This window comes from Lactuca sativa, chromosome 7 (genome assembly GCF_002870075.4).
Source record: "Lactuca sativa cultivar Salinas chromosome 7, Lsat_Salinas_v11, whole genome shotgun sequence".
Taxonomy (NCBI): Eukaryota; Viridiplantae; Streptophyta; class Magnoliopsida; order Asterales; family Asteraceae; genus Lactuca; species Lactuca sativa.
The window spans coordinates 45,674,970-45,693,615 of NC_056629.2; the positions used below are offsets into that span (position 1 = coordinate 45,674,970).

General features: G+C 36.3%; 1 protein-coding gene across 1 annotated transcript; it reads left to right on the forward strand.

Annotated features, from left to right (window-relative positions):
* Positions 1–12,976: 12,976 nt before the first annotated feature.
* Positions 12,977–14,901, forward strand: LOC111890946 (cytochrome P450 710A11). The gene has a single exon (XM_023887026.3). The coding sequence runs from the start codon at positions 13,193–13,195 to the stop codon at positions 14,711–14,713; it is 1,521 nt and encodes a 506-aa protein (XP_023742794.1). The 5' UTR covers positions 12,977–13,192; the 3' UTR covers positions 14,714–14,901.
* Positions 14,902–18,646: the final 3,745 nt, after the last annotated feature.

An 18,646-nucleotide genomic window follows, 5' to 3' on the forward strand; every position in this document is an offset into this window, starting at 1 on the left:
TCCACCACGAAAAACAAAATAAAGGATTAGGTTTAAATGCAATGAAATTCCTAGATTCTTTTGAGATTCATTGAACTTTTCAATGGCATGTTTAATCTCGATTATTCCCTTCAAGTTTGTGACTAGGATACCGAGGATCAAAAACAAGGTGTGAATAACCATGCAAATTAGCTTGGTACTCTCGATGTCATTTACCACCTAATCAGTGTTTCGGTTAACCACACACACGCTCCATTGATCTAAGACAATTTACGAGCTACCCATTGCCACCTTTGTTAGTCCAAGTTAGTGTGTCGGTTAACCACACACGCTCCACTAACGACTTGACAAGGTACAATGTGCAATTTCATGGATTAGCATCAAATTCACATTTTCCTAAAGTACCTAAGATTGGGAATTTATAAAACATTTAGTTACTTTATAATTTTCATTATACTTATTAATGATAGAATTAATGTCTAATCCTACCCGTTCGGCTAACGCCCCCCCCCCCCCCCCCCACCCACCCACCCACCAATCAAGGAAGCGGTGGGTGAGAGTTCATACCCATTCAACCGCCATTTTATAAGCAGTTTCGTAATACCCCCTATAGATTGGCTTCGTGAATAAGGCCTATTAACGGTAAGACTGACTTATCTTATACATATATATATATATATATATATATATATATATATATATAAGTATTAACCTTTTAATATTATAATAGTATAATGGTTGTGTTTTAAACATTTAAAATACTAGGTGTGGCATCCCCATTTTCACGGCCAGAAAAGACCGATTTTGTTTATGCTTGTTTGAAAATCAGAGTAACTTTTTTTTACATAAAAGTGTTGCGGAATTTGTTCCCTGTAAAACATGATAAATACGTTAGCAAAGCATTTCCGAAGAAAAGTATTTTTATTCATTTTAAAACATTTGGGATGTCATTGTCAGTACAGAAACATAAGCATAAACAGAACTTACATTCATTATCACTAGTGATTTACATCTCCTTAATCTCTCAGTGTAATGTAACTTCATATCGACACCTGTGATACAAATAAACTGAGTGGGTCAGGTTGGGAAACCTGGTGAGTACATAGGGTTTTTAACCCACAATAATATAATTATTATGTTTAAACATCAAACAATCAACCCAATTACCCATGCCCATTATCTTCTTTACTCTTAAGGATCTATCCTAAGAATCAGCTATTCCTCGTTCATTCATTCCTAAGGATCATCCTAAGGAATCGGCACGAAGTCCATCGTTTCCACGGTTTACACAACAGACACTAAGTTTGCATAGTCGCTAGGGTGTAGGCATCAATTCTGCATGATCACCAAGGTTTAGGTATCAAGTCTGCATGATCGCTAGGGTTTAGGCACCAAGTCTGCATGATCGCCAGGGTTTAGAGTACACCGGGTGAGCACAACGTTCACAGCACCTATATGTTGCGAGCCTGCTAGTGTTCCACTGGACTGTCTAGAATAGTTTGTGGTTGTCATCCATACTCTGCTAGATCATGGGGCCATCATTCGGGAAAGGCTTCTCACATCATACACCTCTCACCCTCACCTCATGGTCTATAACACCTCTCAACTCATCATCCAACTCATATTACATCTATTACATCTACCCATGTTTTACCCATCATATTATCGTAGATATAAAATATATATATATATATATATATATATATATACAATTTAAATCATTTAAAACATGTATAAAATCGTTCATCCAACATAGACAGCAAGTACTCAGATAATATGGACACATAGCACGTAATTTATATAAAATACTTCATATCTAGGTGTAAGATGAAAATAACTATGCACTCACCTGGTAAGGTGGTGACTCGGCACTCGGACAACACTTCGTTACTTCTTAAAACAATTTCCTTCGACAAAACCTAGTATCATTACCACTAGTGTTTAGTCTAATATTCACCGAGACTACTTAATAGTCTAGCTATTATTATTATATAAGCATTAAACAACACTATATAACTCATAATAATAGCTCAAATAATTATTATAAGTTCCTAATAACGTTCCTTTAGTTAAATAAAATCTACATTAAAAATTGTGTTGGCGTAGCTCACTTACAGCTGGTTTTATAGAAAACCGGGCTTCGCTTTGAGAAGCGTTTCCGAACCGAAAGACCCTTTTTCTCGGGACTCCGGGAGCCTCGGGGCTTCCTTCGGGTGCTAGGGAGGTTTCCTAGGGTTTAAGAGGGTTAGAGGGGTACTGAGAGAAATTAGAGAGAGAAAGAGTTGCAAAAATATGTGAGAAATCCGAGAGAATTCGCATGGTATTTATAGGGCCAGTAGTTCAGACTTACACTGGGCGTTCAGCAGGTTACGCGAAGCGTAACTTCAGATAAGGGCGCCAGCTTCGCACTTGTTGTCTCGCACATCGGACGGATAAGACCGAAGGTACACGGGGTGTACCGGACCTCGTACTCGGGGCATAACGCAAGGTGACGTGTCATTCATCGGATGCGAGGCTGATCTTCATCGGACGGCTATGGCGTAGCCACATCATCACCTTTGCACCAGCTTCGTGATTTTAAACTCCGACTTCTAAAAATCATAACTCTCGCATACGAGCTCCGTTTTTGACGTTCTTTATATCCACGCGTAGGCGGGAACGTATTCTACAACTTTTGCTTAGACTCCGTCGGCTAATTTTGACATATTTTTAAAATTTATATTTTTAAGAGGCCGGGACACGATTGGTCCGTTAAAAGTTCATAACTTCGTCATCTGACGTCCGTTTTCGTCTGTCTTTTTATCATTATGCTACTATTAACAAGATCTTCGATTCTCGTTTAGGTTGTGTCGGCTAAAAACCGCTCGATCTAATATTCGAATTCCGAGTTGTACACTGTTAAGCCGAAACTTCGAAAAATCACAACTTCCTCATACGAAGTCAGATTTGGTCGTTCTTTTTATGGAAGCTATCGGTTTAATGAATTCTATGAATTTCGTTTAGATTGCTAAGGCTAAAACTCGCTCTATCGTAAATTCACTATTTACGCTTCCCGGTATCGTGTCGGTTCCGTCGCGAAAATTCAACAGGTCATAACTTCTTCGTAATAACTTGGATTTCGGTGTTCTTTATATCCCCGGAATCCTTGTTTCGACCGATACAACTTTATGTAAAGGTATCTGGCTTATCTCACACTTTAATTTTGATGCTCATTGTCTCTAAATTGACTAGCTTGGATCTGCGGGTGTTACAATTATCTCCCTTTAGGATGATTACGTCCCGGAATCATCAACGAAACAGGGCTTGTATAATGACTTCGTACGTTATCTCTTCATCCTAGGTAATAATAATAACTTCTATATTCCTTCGAATCTATCTCTTAAACTTATTGATTGCAAGCAGTACTCGATCTTGCACCTGCTCTCTATCTCAGGTTAGGCTCTAAATTTTGACCTACAAGCCACAATCTCGATCCTTAGTGGAGACTCCTTCTTCTTCTTAACAAACTTAAGATAAGTTCTTTTATTACTACAATGGAACGATGTGTCATATTCTAATGACCTATCATCGTATGTTACAATGCTTAGACTCAAGTCTCTTAGAGTCTTCTAAAATAGACTATACTTTCCTTCATGTTCTAATCTCATCTTAAAAGGTATCATTTGTAGATACAAGCAACCGTCGCAATACCTCTACTGATCTCTTTGATTAATTCTTCAGACTTAAGTCAGGTGCTATATTGAAATTGGTTCTCTGAACCACGTATCATCCTCACCGTAGTCGGACTCAATTCGATATGACCACTAGGGTTGGAATAACAACAATCTTCTTAGTTATTACCGAAACGATGGTAACAACATACACGAACAAAACAGAATCAATTACTAGCTTCTTGGTAACCTTGTGGCTTTCCCTGATCCAAGTGCGAGTCTTGTGCTTTCGGTAGTATATGTATCTACTACTATTCACACCTACTCATACTCATCCCAAGTATTGCCTCGCAGTTTTCCAAGTTACCATACAAGAAAATCATATAGCACACCAGATATCAAAACGAAGGTTTTATATTATTTCTTGAAACTATTACATAGGTGTTCAAGTTTACCCTAGATTATGCCTCTAATAGGCTACATCATATGATTCTATCCCCTTGGTTACTTCATGATTTGATCTTCGGGTATGAATTCCTCATCCTTGATTCCTCGCATTGTTTTCTGCTTCGTCAAGGATCATGTGAAATGCCCTTGGCCTTGGTGGCGTGTTTGGCCTTGCTGCCTCGTTTTTCTTTGGGCAGTCCCTAGAAACATGCCCTTCTTTGTTACATCCATAACACACCTTCTTGTTGGATGCACACTTGCTGGCGTAATGCCCTGTCTTTCCACATTTGTAGCAAATCACCTCCACACTACATTTCCCAAAGTGCTTCTTTTTACACTTCTCGCACCACTTGGATTCACCTCCTCCTCCTTCTTCAGTCTTTGAGAATTTCCTTTCTTTGTTGGATTTTGAAGATCCTTCATGCTTCCTTTTCACCCCAACTTCAGCTCTCTCCAGACCAGTTTCCCTAATCTGGGTCTCAAAATTCCTGGCTGCCTAGATGGCTCCTTTCAAAGTGGTTACTTGCTTGACCATTGGTGTAACACCCGCAGATCCGGGCTAGTCAATTTAGAGGCAATAAGTGTCGAAAACGACTTTTCGGCTAAAGATTATTCCGAATAAATAATCTTAACCAATTTTTAGTATATGTTACAAGGTTTCCGCACATATAAAAAACGCCAAAATCCAAGTTATAACGAAGAAGTTATGGCCCGTCAAAGTTTCACGACGGAACCGGCACGACACGGGGAAACGTAAATAGTAAATATACGATAGAGCAATATTCAGCCTTATCGATCTAAACGAAAGTCGTAGAATACGTTAAACCGAGAGAGTCCATAAAAAGAACGCCCAAATCCGACTTCGTATGAGGAAGTTATGATTTTTCGAAGTTTCGGCTTAGTAGTGTACAACCCGAAGTTCGAATATTAGATCGAGCGGTTTTTAGCCGAAACAACTTAAATGTGAATTGAAGATCCCATTATTTGTAGCGTAACAATAAAAAGACAAATGAAGACGGACATCAGATGAAGAAGTTATGAATTTTTAACGGACCAATCGTGTCCCGGTCTGTTAAAAATATAACTTTTAAAATAGACTCAAAATTAGCCAACAGAGTCTAAACGAAAGTTGTAAAGTGTGTTCCCGCCTTCGTGTGGATATAAATAACGTCAAAAACAGAGCTCGTATGAGAAAGATATGAATTGTTGAAGTTGGCACTCGATTTTGCGAGACCTAATGCGAGTTAGGTGACGTGGCTCGATCTGAGCCGTCCGATGAAGCCCAGCCTCGCATCTGATAATCGCCACGTCGCTCCTTTGCTATGCCCCGCGTCTGAGATAGGGTATGCCCAGCGTTCCTCGGTCTTATCCGGGTCCTGTCCGAGTGCATGACAGTTGTGCGAAGCTGGCAACCTTATTCGGGACTACGCCTAGTGTAGCTGCTGAACGCGCAGTGTAGTCCGAAGCCCCCAGCCCCTATAAATAGATGTGAAGATGGCCGGATTTATCACACCAAAATCATTTCTCTCTCTCTAAACTTTCTCTCTTTAAGGGTTTTAACCCACCCTAAAGCCTAGGTGATCCCTAGCACCCGAAGGAAGCCCCGAGGCTCCCGGAGTCTCGAGAAAAAGGGTCTTTCAGTTTCGAAACGCTGCTCCAAGCGAAGCTTGGTTTCTTTAAAACCCGCTGTAAGTGAGCTACGCCTATGCAATTTTTAATATAGCTTCCAATAATTATAGTAATGTTATTAGGTCCTTAAAATAATTATTTGGGCTATTATTATGAGTTATATAGAGTGTTGTTTAACGCTTATATAATAACAATAATAGCTAGAATATAAATTAGTCGCGGTTAACGTTAGACTAAACCCTAGTGGTATTGATACTAGGTTTTGTCGAGGGAAAATTATTTTGAGATAACGAAGCGTTGTTCAAGTGCAGAGTCACTACCTAATCAGGTGAGTGCATAATTACTTTCATCTTACACATAGATATGAAGTATTTTATATATATTACGTGCTATGTGTGTATATTATTTGAATACTTGATTTCTATGCTGGATGAATGATTTTATACATGTTTTAAATAATTTAAACTTTATATGTATTTTATAGCTACAAATTTGTTGGGTAAGACATGGGTAGATGAATAATGAGAGATAAAACATAATGTGAGTAAACATTGGCAACTATAGACTTAATGCCCAATAAATAACATCGGCAGCTATGGACTTAGTGCCTATTGGACAAACACTAGTAGCTATGGACTTAGTACCTATTAGGTAAACACTGGTAGTTATGGACTTAGTACCTGTTAGGTGATGGTAGCTATGGACTTAGTACCTGGCAGCTATGGACTTAGTGCTTGTTAGATAAACGTTGGTAGCTATGGACTTAGTACCTACACTAGTAGCTATGGATTTAGTACCTGATGAATGAACTTTAGCAGCTATGGAATTAGTGACTGTCTTATAAACCCTGGAAGCAAGGGACTTCGAGATGAACGAATGCAGGATAGATGACTCTTAGGGTAGACCCTTAAGAGTAAGGAAGATAATGGGGATGAGTAATTGGGTTTATTGTTTGATGTTTAAACATAGTAATTATATTATTGTGGGTTGAAAACCCTATGTACTCACTAGGTTTCCTAACCTGGCCTACTCAGTTTATTTGTATCACAGGTGTCGATATGAAGTTACATTACATTGAGAGATTTAAAAGAGATCTAGATCACTAGTGTAAATGAATGTAAGTTCTGTTTATGTTTATGTTTCTTTATTGACGATGACATCCCAAATGTTTTAAAAGTGAATAAAAATACATTTCTTTAGAAATGCTTTGATAACGTATTTATCATATTTTATTGGGAACAAATTCCGCAACACTTTTATGTAAAATGTTACTCTGATTTTCAAACAACCATAAACAAAATCGGTCTTTTCTGGCCGTGAAAATGGGGATGTCACAATTGATCCAAAATCTGCTGGTAATCCATGGGCAAACTTGTTGACCTTGGAAATCTCAGTTGGAACTAGTTAAGGAACAAGCTTCATTTTCTCCGTAAAACTTGCAGCATACTCGGTGACACTCATCCTTCCCTTCTTTAGATTCTGTAACTCATTGTTGATCTCTAGAAGATCCTACATAGAGCAATACTGCATTTTCAGTTGCACCAGGAAATCTTCCTAAGACATCTTGCTTGCTTCTCCCTTGGGCATCGTGTTAGCTAGTAGCTTCCACCAGCTCAGTACTCCAGACTTTAACAGAAGGATCGCGAGAGCGGTCTTCTATTTGCTGCTACACTCGCAACTCTCAAACATTGTCTCCATCTCGGAGATCCAGTCCATAACTTCCACCGGTGTTGGGCTTCCAGAAAGACACGGTGGTTTAGATGCCATGAAATCCTTGTACTTGCATCTACGTCCGTCATTTCCTCCATCCTGATCGTTTCGTCTAACTATCGGTGGGTTGGCTTGGCCAACCGTCCCACTCTAGTTTCCTCCTTCTGACTACCCATCATTCAGCTCGGGTTATTCAATAGGCAATGTAATTTTTCTATCGATTTTGTTGAAGTAAAGGCCTTGTTTCCTCCATTTGACGATCTAACATCATTTGGATCATCCCTTGTACCCCGACCATCGTGATTGGCTCAGGTGCGGTTACTACAACATGTATTTGTTCAGCCACTGGGGGCTGTTGATTCCTATCTCCATTCGCGTTCCCGACTCCACTTCAGGTTCTTGCCATTTTGATCTATACACCAGATCAGATGTTCGGTGCGAAATGACGAGAATTAAGATATGAAAGATTTTATTTACGAATGACGTGTAAAGCAATTAAATCAATCATACAATTTATCATTATCATAAATTTGACCTTATCCATTTTACTTGGTAAGAAAATTCAAATCAAATTTTACAAATAATTAATTGATCACAAAATCTCATAATTATCTTCAAATTTGACAATTATCTTTCAGTTAGATGAGGATATCCATTACCATATTCGAAAATTCGGATTTAATTAGAAAAAACAACTTATGGTAATTATCCAAATCCAATTTAGGCCAAAAAAATCCGAAAAATCTGCCAACAGACGAGTCTCCACGTCATGTCATGCCATAACATGTCGTGGAAGACCAACACGTCGTGTTCATCAGGCAGAGCCAAAAACGATTTTTCTTTTAGCATTGAACAATTCACAAATGCATCAAATATAACATAAAAACACCCTAAGCTCTGATAACACTGGTGGGTTTTGAGCATTACAACATTCCTATGGTGTGCATGCAACCCTAATTGCTTTGGATCTAGGTTTTTCTTAATTTATACATGTATAATAATTTTCCAAAGCAAAACTCTAATCTAGCATACATATTTTCGACATCAATAACTAAACCAAAGTTAGAAGAATACATTTTCCATGTTGATTGGTTGATCTTGACCTTCAAGAGCTTAGTTCCTCAGTTGTTGTACATCTAATGGAGTCACAAACACCACAATCAATAGATGTACAAGAGAGAGAGAGAGAGAGAGAGGATGGAGGCTTATTGAAATCGGCTAGGGTTCTCTTAGAAGCATAGGGGGCCAAATTCTATAAGCCATGGGGTCTATTTATACTTATGGCTGCTAGGGTTTTAGGTGGAAACCCTAATTTGACTGCTTAAGCCTTAAGTAGCCCATGGACAGCTTCTAGAATAATCCTTGGACGAATTCTCTATGGGCTTCCCATAGATTTCGTCCAACCTTTATTCCAAGGTGATCCATCAACCGAATTGCAACTATTAGTGATTTGCAATATCTGTCTCCGTTCTTTTAATCGGTCTCTTTTGATCACTAAATCAATTCCAAATTAATTTCTGATCAATACTAATTAAATAATATGATTTCCCAATTAATATATTATTCTTATAATATATTAATAAATCATTTATCAACCTCTTTCTCATAATTCATCCTATCAAGTTGCTTTGGTCAAGGTAACCCAAAAGGATCATGCTACTATCGGGTCAAGTACATATCAATTATAGTTATGGGCTTAGACACCTAATCCAACATAAACATCTTATGTTATATTTTAAATATTTTTACTCAAACTCCAAGTGATATATTTTTTGCAAAAATGTTATTTAACATGTAAAAATAATTTTCATACATCAAACATAACATACAAGAACATAAAATAAACATCACAAACATGCATTAAAGCATATATGCATAAACCAATCAATTCTAATGATATCTTGTGAGCCAACACAAAATGCCAAGTCTATTCCTAAGGGACATTTAAGGGACCAAAATCTTCTTGTAATGTTGTTGTTGAAGCTCTCACTTGATGAAACATCCATTGCTTGCAAAGGTAGAAAAGCTTCTTGAAACGTAAATAATTCAGCAATGCAACACTTTTTAAAAAAAGTTGCAGAAAGTGTTGTATCTTTCGCAACAGCCATCAGTGACAACTTTAGCGACACTTTTTAGAAAACTGTCACTAACATTGTTGTACACTTATTAAGGCCGAAAATTACCTTTTGGTCTTCAAAAAAAGGCTCAATCTTCATTTATTGTTACATTTTTGTACAAATAAATAATCTCTAAAAACTAATCTATTACTCTACAAAATAAATCAAGAAAACTAATCTATTTAATTTATTGCATACCATATGAATATATAAATACTACAACCATTTTTAACAAAACAACCAACACAACAAACACAATGGTCGATGGTTAGTTTATGCACATCATACATATATCAAGTATAATAACAAAAAACTCTTTGCTTTTTCTAAGACAAGTTTTATACAACAAAAACACATATAAAATGGTTATATATATAAAAATAAACAACTTTAACCAAGAAGTTGCCAAAGAAGATAAATATGGATTTTTCTTAACCAAAAGAAATTCATGCTTGTTTTCCAAAAACCAAAGGTTATCAAACATAAAAAATCATTCTAACATATAAAAAGATGCCTTTGATACCACTGATGGGTTTTGATACAAAATATAAGTTTGTTTTTCACAAAAACCGCAACAGAAGACTTTAAAAATAACAAGTTTATTTTTAGTTCATAACAAAACCAAACCATCAAGAATTCGTTTATAGAGGTTAAAATGAAATAAAATAACCAAAAAGTTTTAAGAATGATGACCTTTGAAGCCTTTGAACCCACTTGGTTTTGGGATGTTAATGAAGATAGCAAAAATCAAAGATTATGGTTTCTCTATGTGTATCCACCATCAAGAGTAAGGCACTTGGAATGTTATTTCATTCTTGTATTCTTGAGTGTCTTAAGCCTTTAAGTGCTTAACTAAAATAAGCACTAAAGGAGACAACTCAAGAGGACTTTAAACCACCAAACTAACTTTAAAAGTGAAAGAGGAGAAAGAAGAAGAGAAGCTACAGCTTCTTGCTTCTATTTGAGAGAAATTGTGTAAGACTTAAAGAACTAGCTCAAAACTCATGCAAAGTAAGGATTTTACATTAAAATACTCCAATGTATTTCTAGCCTTTAGAAGTTTGGGGAGACAAAGCATGGAGGTTAACAAACAACCTCCACATTTTATAAACTCTAAGTTTATAAAGTATAAACTTTGTATTTAGGTTAAAGTCAAAAGAATCCACTAGTCCAAAAGGTTGTACATGAGTTACTAATTCACAATTTATGAAATAATAGTTATACTCTTTTACAATTATAATTTTCACGAAACAATAATTATTCCTTAATTAAATTACAAGAATTGATATTATTTATTAATAATCATATTAATAATAAATATACAAAATGTGTGAACTTGATAAAGGTATGACCATATGGAATCATATATTATTAGCAATGTCACTCAATAATGATTCTTGGGCATATAGATTCAACAAAAAACACCAATCTTCTCTAAATGGTGCGTCTAAGTCATATCTAGGCTCAAAAAAAGGATTTGACAATTTTTTTTTATTTTTTTCGAAATTTGAATGTATGCACAATGAGCAATCATATAGAGTGTTGATGAGCACAATCAGAAGTCATATGAAATGCAGATGTGCACAATCAACATCTATATGAATTGCTGATGAGCAATCAACAGTCAATAAGACTGCTGATTGTGCTCATCAGCAGTCCATATGACTGTTGATTGTATTCATCCACAATCATACAAAAAATCAAAAAAAAAATTCGTCAAATCTTTTTTTTTTAAGCCTAGATATGGCTTAGACCCACAATTTGGAGAAGATCGGTGTTTTTGGTATTAAAAAATGATGATCTGATTATGAGTTCGGAAGTTCTCACAAATCTTTTGTTTCTCAAAAGACCTCTCTCTCTCTCTCTCTCTCTCTCTCTCTATATATATATATATATATATATATATATATATATATATATATATATATATATATATATATATATATGTATGGGATAATGAATTCAGAGGGTAACATACTTTAGCTTTTGGTGACATTTGATCATTAAATTATTTTTTGTGATTTATTAAGCCTTGAACTTGTTGAAACGTATTCGTTATACTAGTATGACCGGTAATAGTGGGTTTTGCCGGTTTCCTGCGTTGTTTCCGGCCATACATGAGGTTTCCAGTCAAACTCGATTTTCCAGTAATAGGGTGTTTTTTCGGTGTAAACACAAGAGGCAACAACCTCTTGCTCCTCTCCTTTCTGTCAAGTGAAACAACCAAACACCCCTAAAGATTGTTGCTTCCTACCCTCTTTCTCTCTCGCATTTTCCTGCAAAAACAGAAAAGAAGAAGGCAACGATGAAGTTGTTAGAGCAGCCCCCCTCACTTGTTGTTGTTTCTCGTTTTTCTTCCTTCGAATTACTTGCCACCCGCTGAACCCACCGAGGCTAACAGCAGCTCCGCTGACTTTGTGTTTCTTTTTCTACTCTTGTTTTCTTTGTGTACATTATCTCGTTTTCATTGCAGCCTCCGCCTCCTTTGCCTCTGCAGAAGAGGGCGACATCGAGGTTCTTCGGGCTTACCCGAAAGAGATTCAGCAAATGAATGCTTGATTACATGAAATACAGATCTGCTTTTCCGGAAACAACATCACCGGAAATGGCCTCCGCCTTCTTCGCCTCTAGAGTTTGTTTTCGGATTACAAATTTCTAGGGTTTTGGTTTTCATGAGGTTATATTCATATCAGTTTTTTTGATTTAAAATCAATTTCCAGATCTGTTTTCGATTTCAATGTTTGGATTTCTAAGATGTTTTTGAAAAAAAAAAATGGTTCTCGACTTCTATTCTTATATGCTTATTTTGATTCAAGGAAATCGAACTTTATCGTACGCCGGAGATGTCGTCGGAAATAACGCCGTAAAATCGAGTTTGACCGGAGAAGATAACGGAAAAACCCATGTTTAGTCGAAAACAACGTCGGAAATCGGAAAAACCCACTATTACCGGTCATACTTGTATAATATATACATTTCAACAAGTTCAAGGGTTAAAAAAACACGAAACATAATTTAGTGACCAAATAAGACCAAAAACTAAAATAGATTATCCTCTCAAAGTCATTATTCTTATATATATTGTTTAAGTAATTAAAGCCTATTCCCAATGACATCTTGTGTTATTTGGTTTGTTTCAAGAAAGAATTAGCTTTTAAGAAAATGTGTATGTGGTAGGTTTTAAAATATAAATTAGTTGTGGTTTTGGTTTTGGTTCTTGTGATATGTAAAATGAATATTCTTAAAGTAGTTATCAGGTACCTTTTTTAAGTTTTTTAGTTGAAATTATTATTATTTTTATTATTGAATATCTAAATAGAATAATATCTATAATTTTATTTTTCTTATATATTAACAAAAATATAATTTTATACAATGTAACCATATTGTTAACCAATATAAGCATCCACAGTTATCGAATGCTGACAAGCGAAGGCGGCCACAACAGCCATTGTCGTCAACGAAAACAGCTATAAAAACTCCACCTCAAACACCCCTTTTTGTAGCTGTATCAAAACCCCACAACTTTTTCACCATCTTTCCTCCATTAAAACCACCGTCCGCCTCCGCAGTCCTTATTTGAATCAAAAGCCCAACTCTTTTTTCCGTTTTCCATATTTATAAATAATAATCCCCCACGATTTCCATCCCCAATCAAAAATGGACTCTATTTCCGCCATATTCATGTGGCTAGCTCCATACATTCTATCCATGGCTGCATTTCTGATTTTCTTAGAGCAAATCAATTACTTGAAGAAGAAAAGATCTGTACCTGGTCCGAGTTTAGTGTTGCCGTTCATCGGAAACGCAATTTCACTCGTCCGGAATCCCACCGAGTTCTGGGACCTTCAATCCGCCATGGCTAAATCCTCCGACATGGGGTTTTCCGTCAACTATATAATCGGAAGATTCATCGTCTTCATCCGTTCCACCGACCTTTCTCACAAAGTCTTCGCTAACGTCAGACCCGACGCCTTCCACCTCGTCGGCCACCCATTTGGTAAAAAGCTTTTCGGCGAGCATAACCTTATTTACATGATGGGTCAAGAACACAAGGATTTACGACGCCGTATTGCCCCCAACTTCACCCCTAAAGCTCTTTCAACTTACACACAGCTTCAACAATACACCATCCTCAAACACCTTAAATCATGGATGGAGTCGCCGGAATCCAACACTAAACCCTTTCCTCTCCGGTTGCTCTGCCGCGACATGAATTTAGAAACCAGTCAGAATGTTTTCGTTGGCCCGTATTTGAGCGGAGATTCAAGGAAGAGATTCGAAGTGGATTACAATTTCTTCAATGTCGGATTGATGAAACTACCGATTGATTTACCGGGAACTGCTTTCAGAAACGCTAGATTAGCAGTGTCGAGACTCATCGAAACCCTCGGCGTTTGCGCGGAGGATAGTAAAGCAAAGATGAAAACCGGCGAGGATCCTACTTGTTTAGTCGACTTCTGGATGCAAGACACACTCCGTGAAATCGCCGCCGCGGAAGAAGCTGGAGAAAAACACCCACCACCGCACAGCAACAGCACCGAGATCGGCGGCCACCTCTTTGACTTCCTATTCGCGTCACAAGACGCCTCCACCTCCTCCCTCCTATGGGCGGTGACGTTACTCGACTCCCACCCGGACGTATTGGAGAGGGTAAGAACAGAAGTCTCCAGTATATGGACTCCGGAATCCGATACACTGATCACGGCGGAGCAGCTGAGGGAAATGCGGTACACGGAGGCGGTAGCGAGGGAGGTGGTCAGGTACAGAGCACCGGCGACATTGGTTCCACATATCGCCGGCGAAGACTTCCCGCTAACGGACACTTACACGATTCCCAAAGGTACAATCGTTTTCCCATCCGTGTATGAATCTTCATTCCAAGGGTTCATTGACGCAGACCGGTTCGACCCGGACCGGTTCATGGAAGAAAGACAAGAGGACCGGGTTTACAAGAAAAACTACCTGGCATTTGGAGCTGGGGCCCACCAATGTGTCGGACAGAGGTATGCAATTAATCATCTGGTTCTGTTTATTGCGATGTTCACATCGTTGTTTGACTTCAAGAGAGATCGAACGGACGGCTGCGATGAGATCACGTATGTCCCTACCATCTGTCCACGTGACGATTGCAAAGTTGTATTATCACTTAGATGTAGACGATTTCCAAACCTCTCGTGAGTATAAAAATTAAAACATGTTGTTTGTGTTGGAGTTGGATTTACACAATTGTTGGGTTGTGATTAGGTGGTCAACGATGGATGTCTCTCATTTCATTTGTTACAATTTGTAATAATTTTATTTTGAATTTTGATTTCTTCAATGGTAAATGGGTGGATTGATTAAATAATACACAAAAATTGTTTCAATGGTGGTGTTTAACTGTTTGCCAACGGTATACAATATGATTCGATATCCAATAATATATAAAACAAATTATAAGATATTGAATATGTCGGTGTAAAATGTCGTATAACCTTTTGCCAAATTTCTAAAATCATGAGCATGCGAAACTCGATCTTTATGATTCAGCTATCCTAAATAGAACCTCAGAGACCATTTTTTAAAACCGATTTTTATTTGAATTCGTCTACTGATCGGTTATTGGTTTGACTGGTTAAATTAGTTCGAGCTTCAACAATTTTTATATATTTTATATTTCCTACATACATATGTATATAAAATCAAGATTTTTTACTAGTATTTTGTATTGATCTTCGAGTTGTATACATTCTGGTTAACCTGATTTATGGTGTTTTTCAAGTTGCTTTGAAAACTAGTTGTTTTTTTTAACATACTTGTTTCGTTGCTAATTGTATAGTTAAAATTAATTCCCACGATAATATGTTACTAAGATAAATTAGCAAATCCATATTGTTGTAGTAATCAATATGGTTGTGTTTGAAAGCCCTACGTTGTGGTCTTCTAAGTCCAAGGGGAATGATCCTTTGAGTAGCCAAGACTATTAAGTAGGCTACTAGAGCCTATTCAGTTTATATGCAGAATTGAGGTCTGTTGATATGCTTACTGCTTACTTTATTCAGTCGCTAATAACTTCCAAAAAAATCGGTTTTGTCAACCTTGTCACTTTTGTTAGTATAAACAAAATAGATATGTCAGATTTTGGCTCTCTTTTCAATTTAAACACTTCATATACTCTCTATAAAATTTCTTATTTTTTGTGTCTAATTCGAAAGTGCATTTGATAGAAAACACAGATTAAAGATTCGTGAAACAAATGCAATATAAGGTGGAAATATTATTCACAGAAAGTGAACAAACACAATTAATCAAAATCTGGATTTTAATTATTGAATCTCAGTTTTATTAACATAAACCACACGGCATATAATGGTTTTAAAAAACTACAAACTATAACCCGTACCACGAACATTGAAAACCACATTGTGTGGCATAGTGCCGTGCGACACAATTTGCGATGTTTAATGTTACGTTAACGTATGCAAATAAATAAGAAATAAGAAATTATTTGTGAAATTGACGATTCAAGTTCATCTCATTAATTACTATTACTTGTATAGGGAAATATATTACGATAACGTACGCAAATAAATAAGAAATAAGAAATTGTTGAAGACTTTTTTCAGAGTTTTTAAAACAAATTTGTTAACAAAGGAATGATTGGTTCTAGGATACAACTACTAGGTTATTCAAGATTTTAAAACCTTTCTATAGGCATGTACATTATCTATAAAGTAGAAAGGGAATGGAACATAAGAAGGAGAAAGAGAGTGAAATCATTTTTATACCTTTTTCACAAAATAAAAACCCGAAAATTAATTTGGTTATTGATCACAGAATCAAAACTGATATACCAACTAATCACAACATTTAATTGTGTATTTAATGTGGTTTTAGAAATTGAAAATTCTTACCCAAACAACAAATAAAAGCAAATATCATAATAAGAAAGAAAAAGTTAAGAAGAGATGGACACATTTGACCTTTTGGAATACGGAACACGAAGGTGTTACGTGGCCAAGATGGCAACGATCACGACTGTACACATCATCCCGGTGACTCATTGTCTATGGCCGTGATGCTTTTTGGTGTTTACAAGAATTGTGGAACCAAATTGTAATTGTTAAATTTACATTTAAGGGTCTCAAGGGTAGTAATAGAATTTCCATTTTTACGGTTCCATAAAATCAGCTTAATTAATTTGGTCATGGCTTCTCTCTCTCTCTCTCTCTCTCTCTCTCTCTCTCTCTCTCTCTCTCTCTCTCACTCTCATTAAATTAGGTTTTTAACCAATTGAAGATGAAAATACGCCTCCATCCAATGTCTCCTCCATTCATGAGACATTTCAACATCCTAGGGTTGTCGGCTGTTAGGCTTCCTCTGTTGAAAGAAAATGAATGGAATTGACGAGGAAGGAGAGTTGGGTCTCGCCTCTAGCAAGGCGACAGTCCAACTGATTTCAATCGTGCTCGGTGTGTATTATGGTTTCCAGTGGCGACAATGGCTCCGGTAATCGGCGACGAAACCGACACAGAAACCTCAAGTCTCCGGCGATCTGCGATTTTTCGAGTTCTCTGGTGATTTTTCAATCTCAAGAGGCGTGTCTAGAGAAGAGGGTAAGCCCTCTCGATCGAGTTTTCTTGTTACTGCCACTTTCTTCATACTTTCTAATACACAAATTATATTCCTTCCCATATGATTTAATCATTCAATCTCATTCTATTTTTCTCAATTTTGATGATGGCGGATGGGTCATCTTCAATTGTGTTCGTTATAATCACTTATTATTGAAAACATCATCAGTTGTGTTCGCTAGTGCAATGGGCTTCTTCAAGACTTCATGACAGTGAATCATTGGATGAAATTGTTGAAGCAGGCATCAGGAAGACAATTCCCCCAAAGGTTCTTTCACGATTTGTTGATATTGTGTCGCTTTGTACTCAGGTATTGGCTTATGCATATATGATTATGAAGATGAACTAAAAGGAATTGATTTGTTTGTAAACGACAGTTGATGATTAATATAAAAAATATTTGCACAAACCTACTGGACATGATATTGAGAAATTGTATTTGGCACATGAAGCGTGACATGGTTTACAAGGAATGATCGGTAGCCTTGATTGAACACAGTGTATGTTGGGAAAATAACTAAATGTGTGATGCGGTAAATATACCTGAGGTGATATAGGTGAACCGACTATGATAATGGAAACAATTGCATCTTAAGATTTGTGGACTTGGCATGCATATTGTGTGGTTGCAAGGTCTAGCAATGATAGGAACGTTCTTAGAAGGTCCCCCATCTTCAACGATATATGGACCATGCGAGCACCTTATATGTCTTTCACAATAAACGAAAATGATTACAAGAAGCATTACTACATTTGTGATGGGATATACCCAAATTACTCTACCTTTGTGAAAGTATACGTTGTACCTAGAAAAAAAAAGATATTCACAAAAAAACATGAATCTGCTAAAAAGGATATATATATATATATATATATATATATGTGTGTGTGTGTGTGTGTGTGTGTGTGTTCAAATTATTTGAGACCATGCTAATTTTGTGAGATCGTGAGACCAAATATAAAAATAATTTTAAAATGAAAAATAAAAGGAAAAATCCAAATTCTTTTTCAATTATTATTTTCGGAACTTTAATTACCTAAAAAATAATTAAAAAATAAAAAAATTACCGTTTTTTTTTTGAAAAATACGTGAAATATTTTAATAGAATATTACACTATAAATATTCTAATGTGATTTTTAGAATGTTAGAATATTATACTAGATTTCTCAGATATGTAGAATATTCTATTATTCTATTAAAATATATTAAAATATATATATATATATATATATTTATTTTATTTTATTTTTAATTTTTTTGGTATTTTTTTAAAATTTTTTTGGAAAATAAAAATTCCGAAAATAATATTTGAAAAAAAAAATTCAAAAATTTCAATTATTTTGCATTTTAAAAATGTTTCTTGTTTTATCTACCAAATGAATGACTATGATTGCGTCTCACAGTCTCAATTATTTTGCATTTTACAGAAAAGCATAGAGTACCGGTTAAAACTTCGAAAAAACCTATTTCAGCCGGTTTTGTAAATTTAGCCGGTA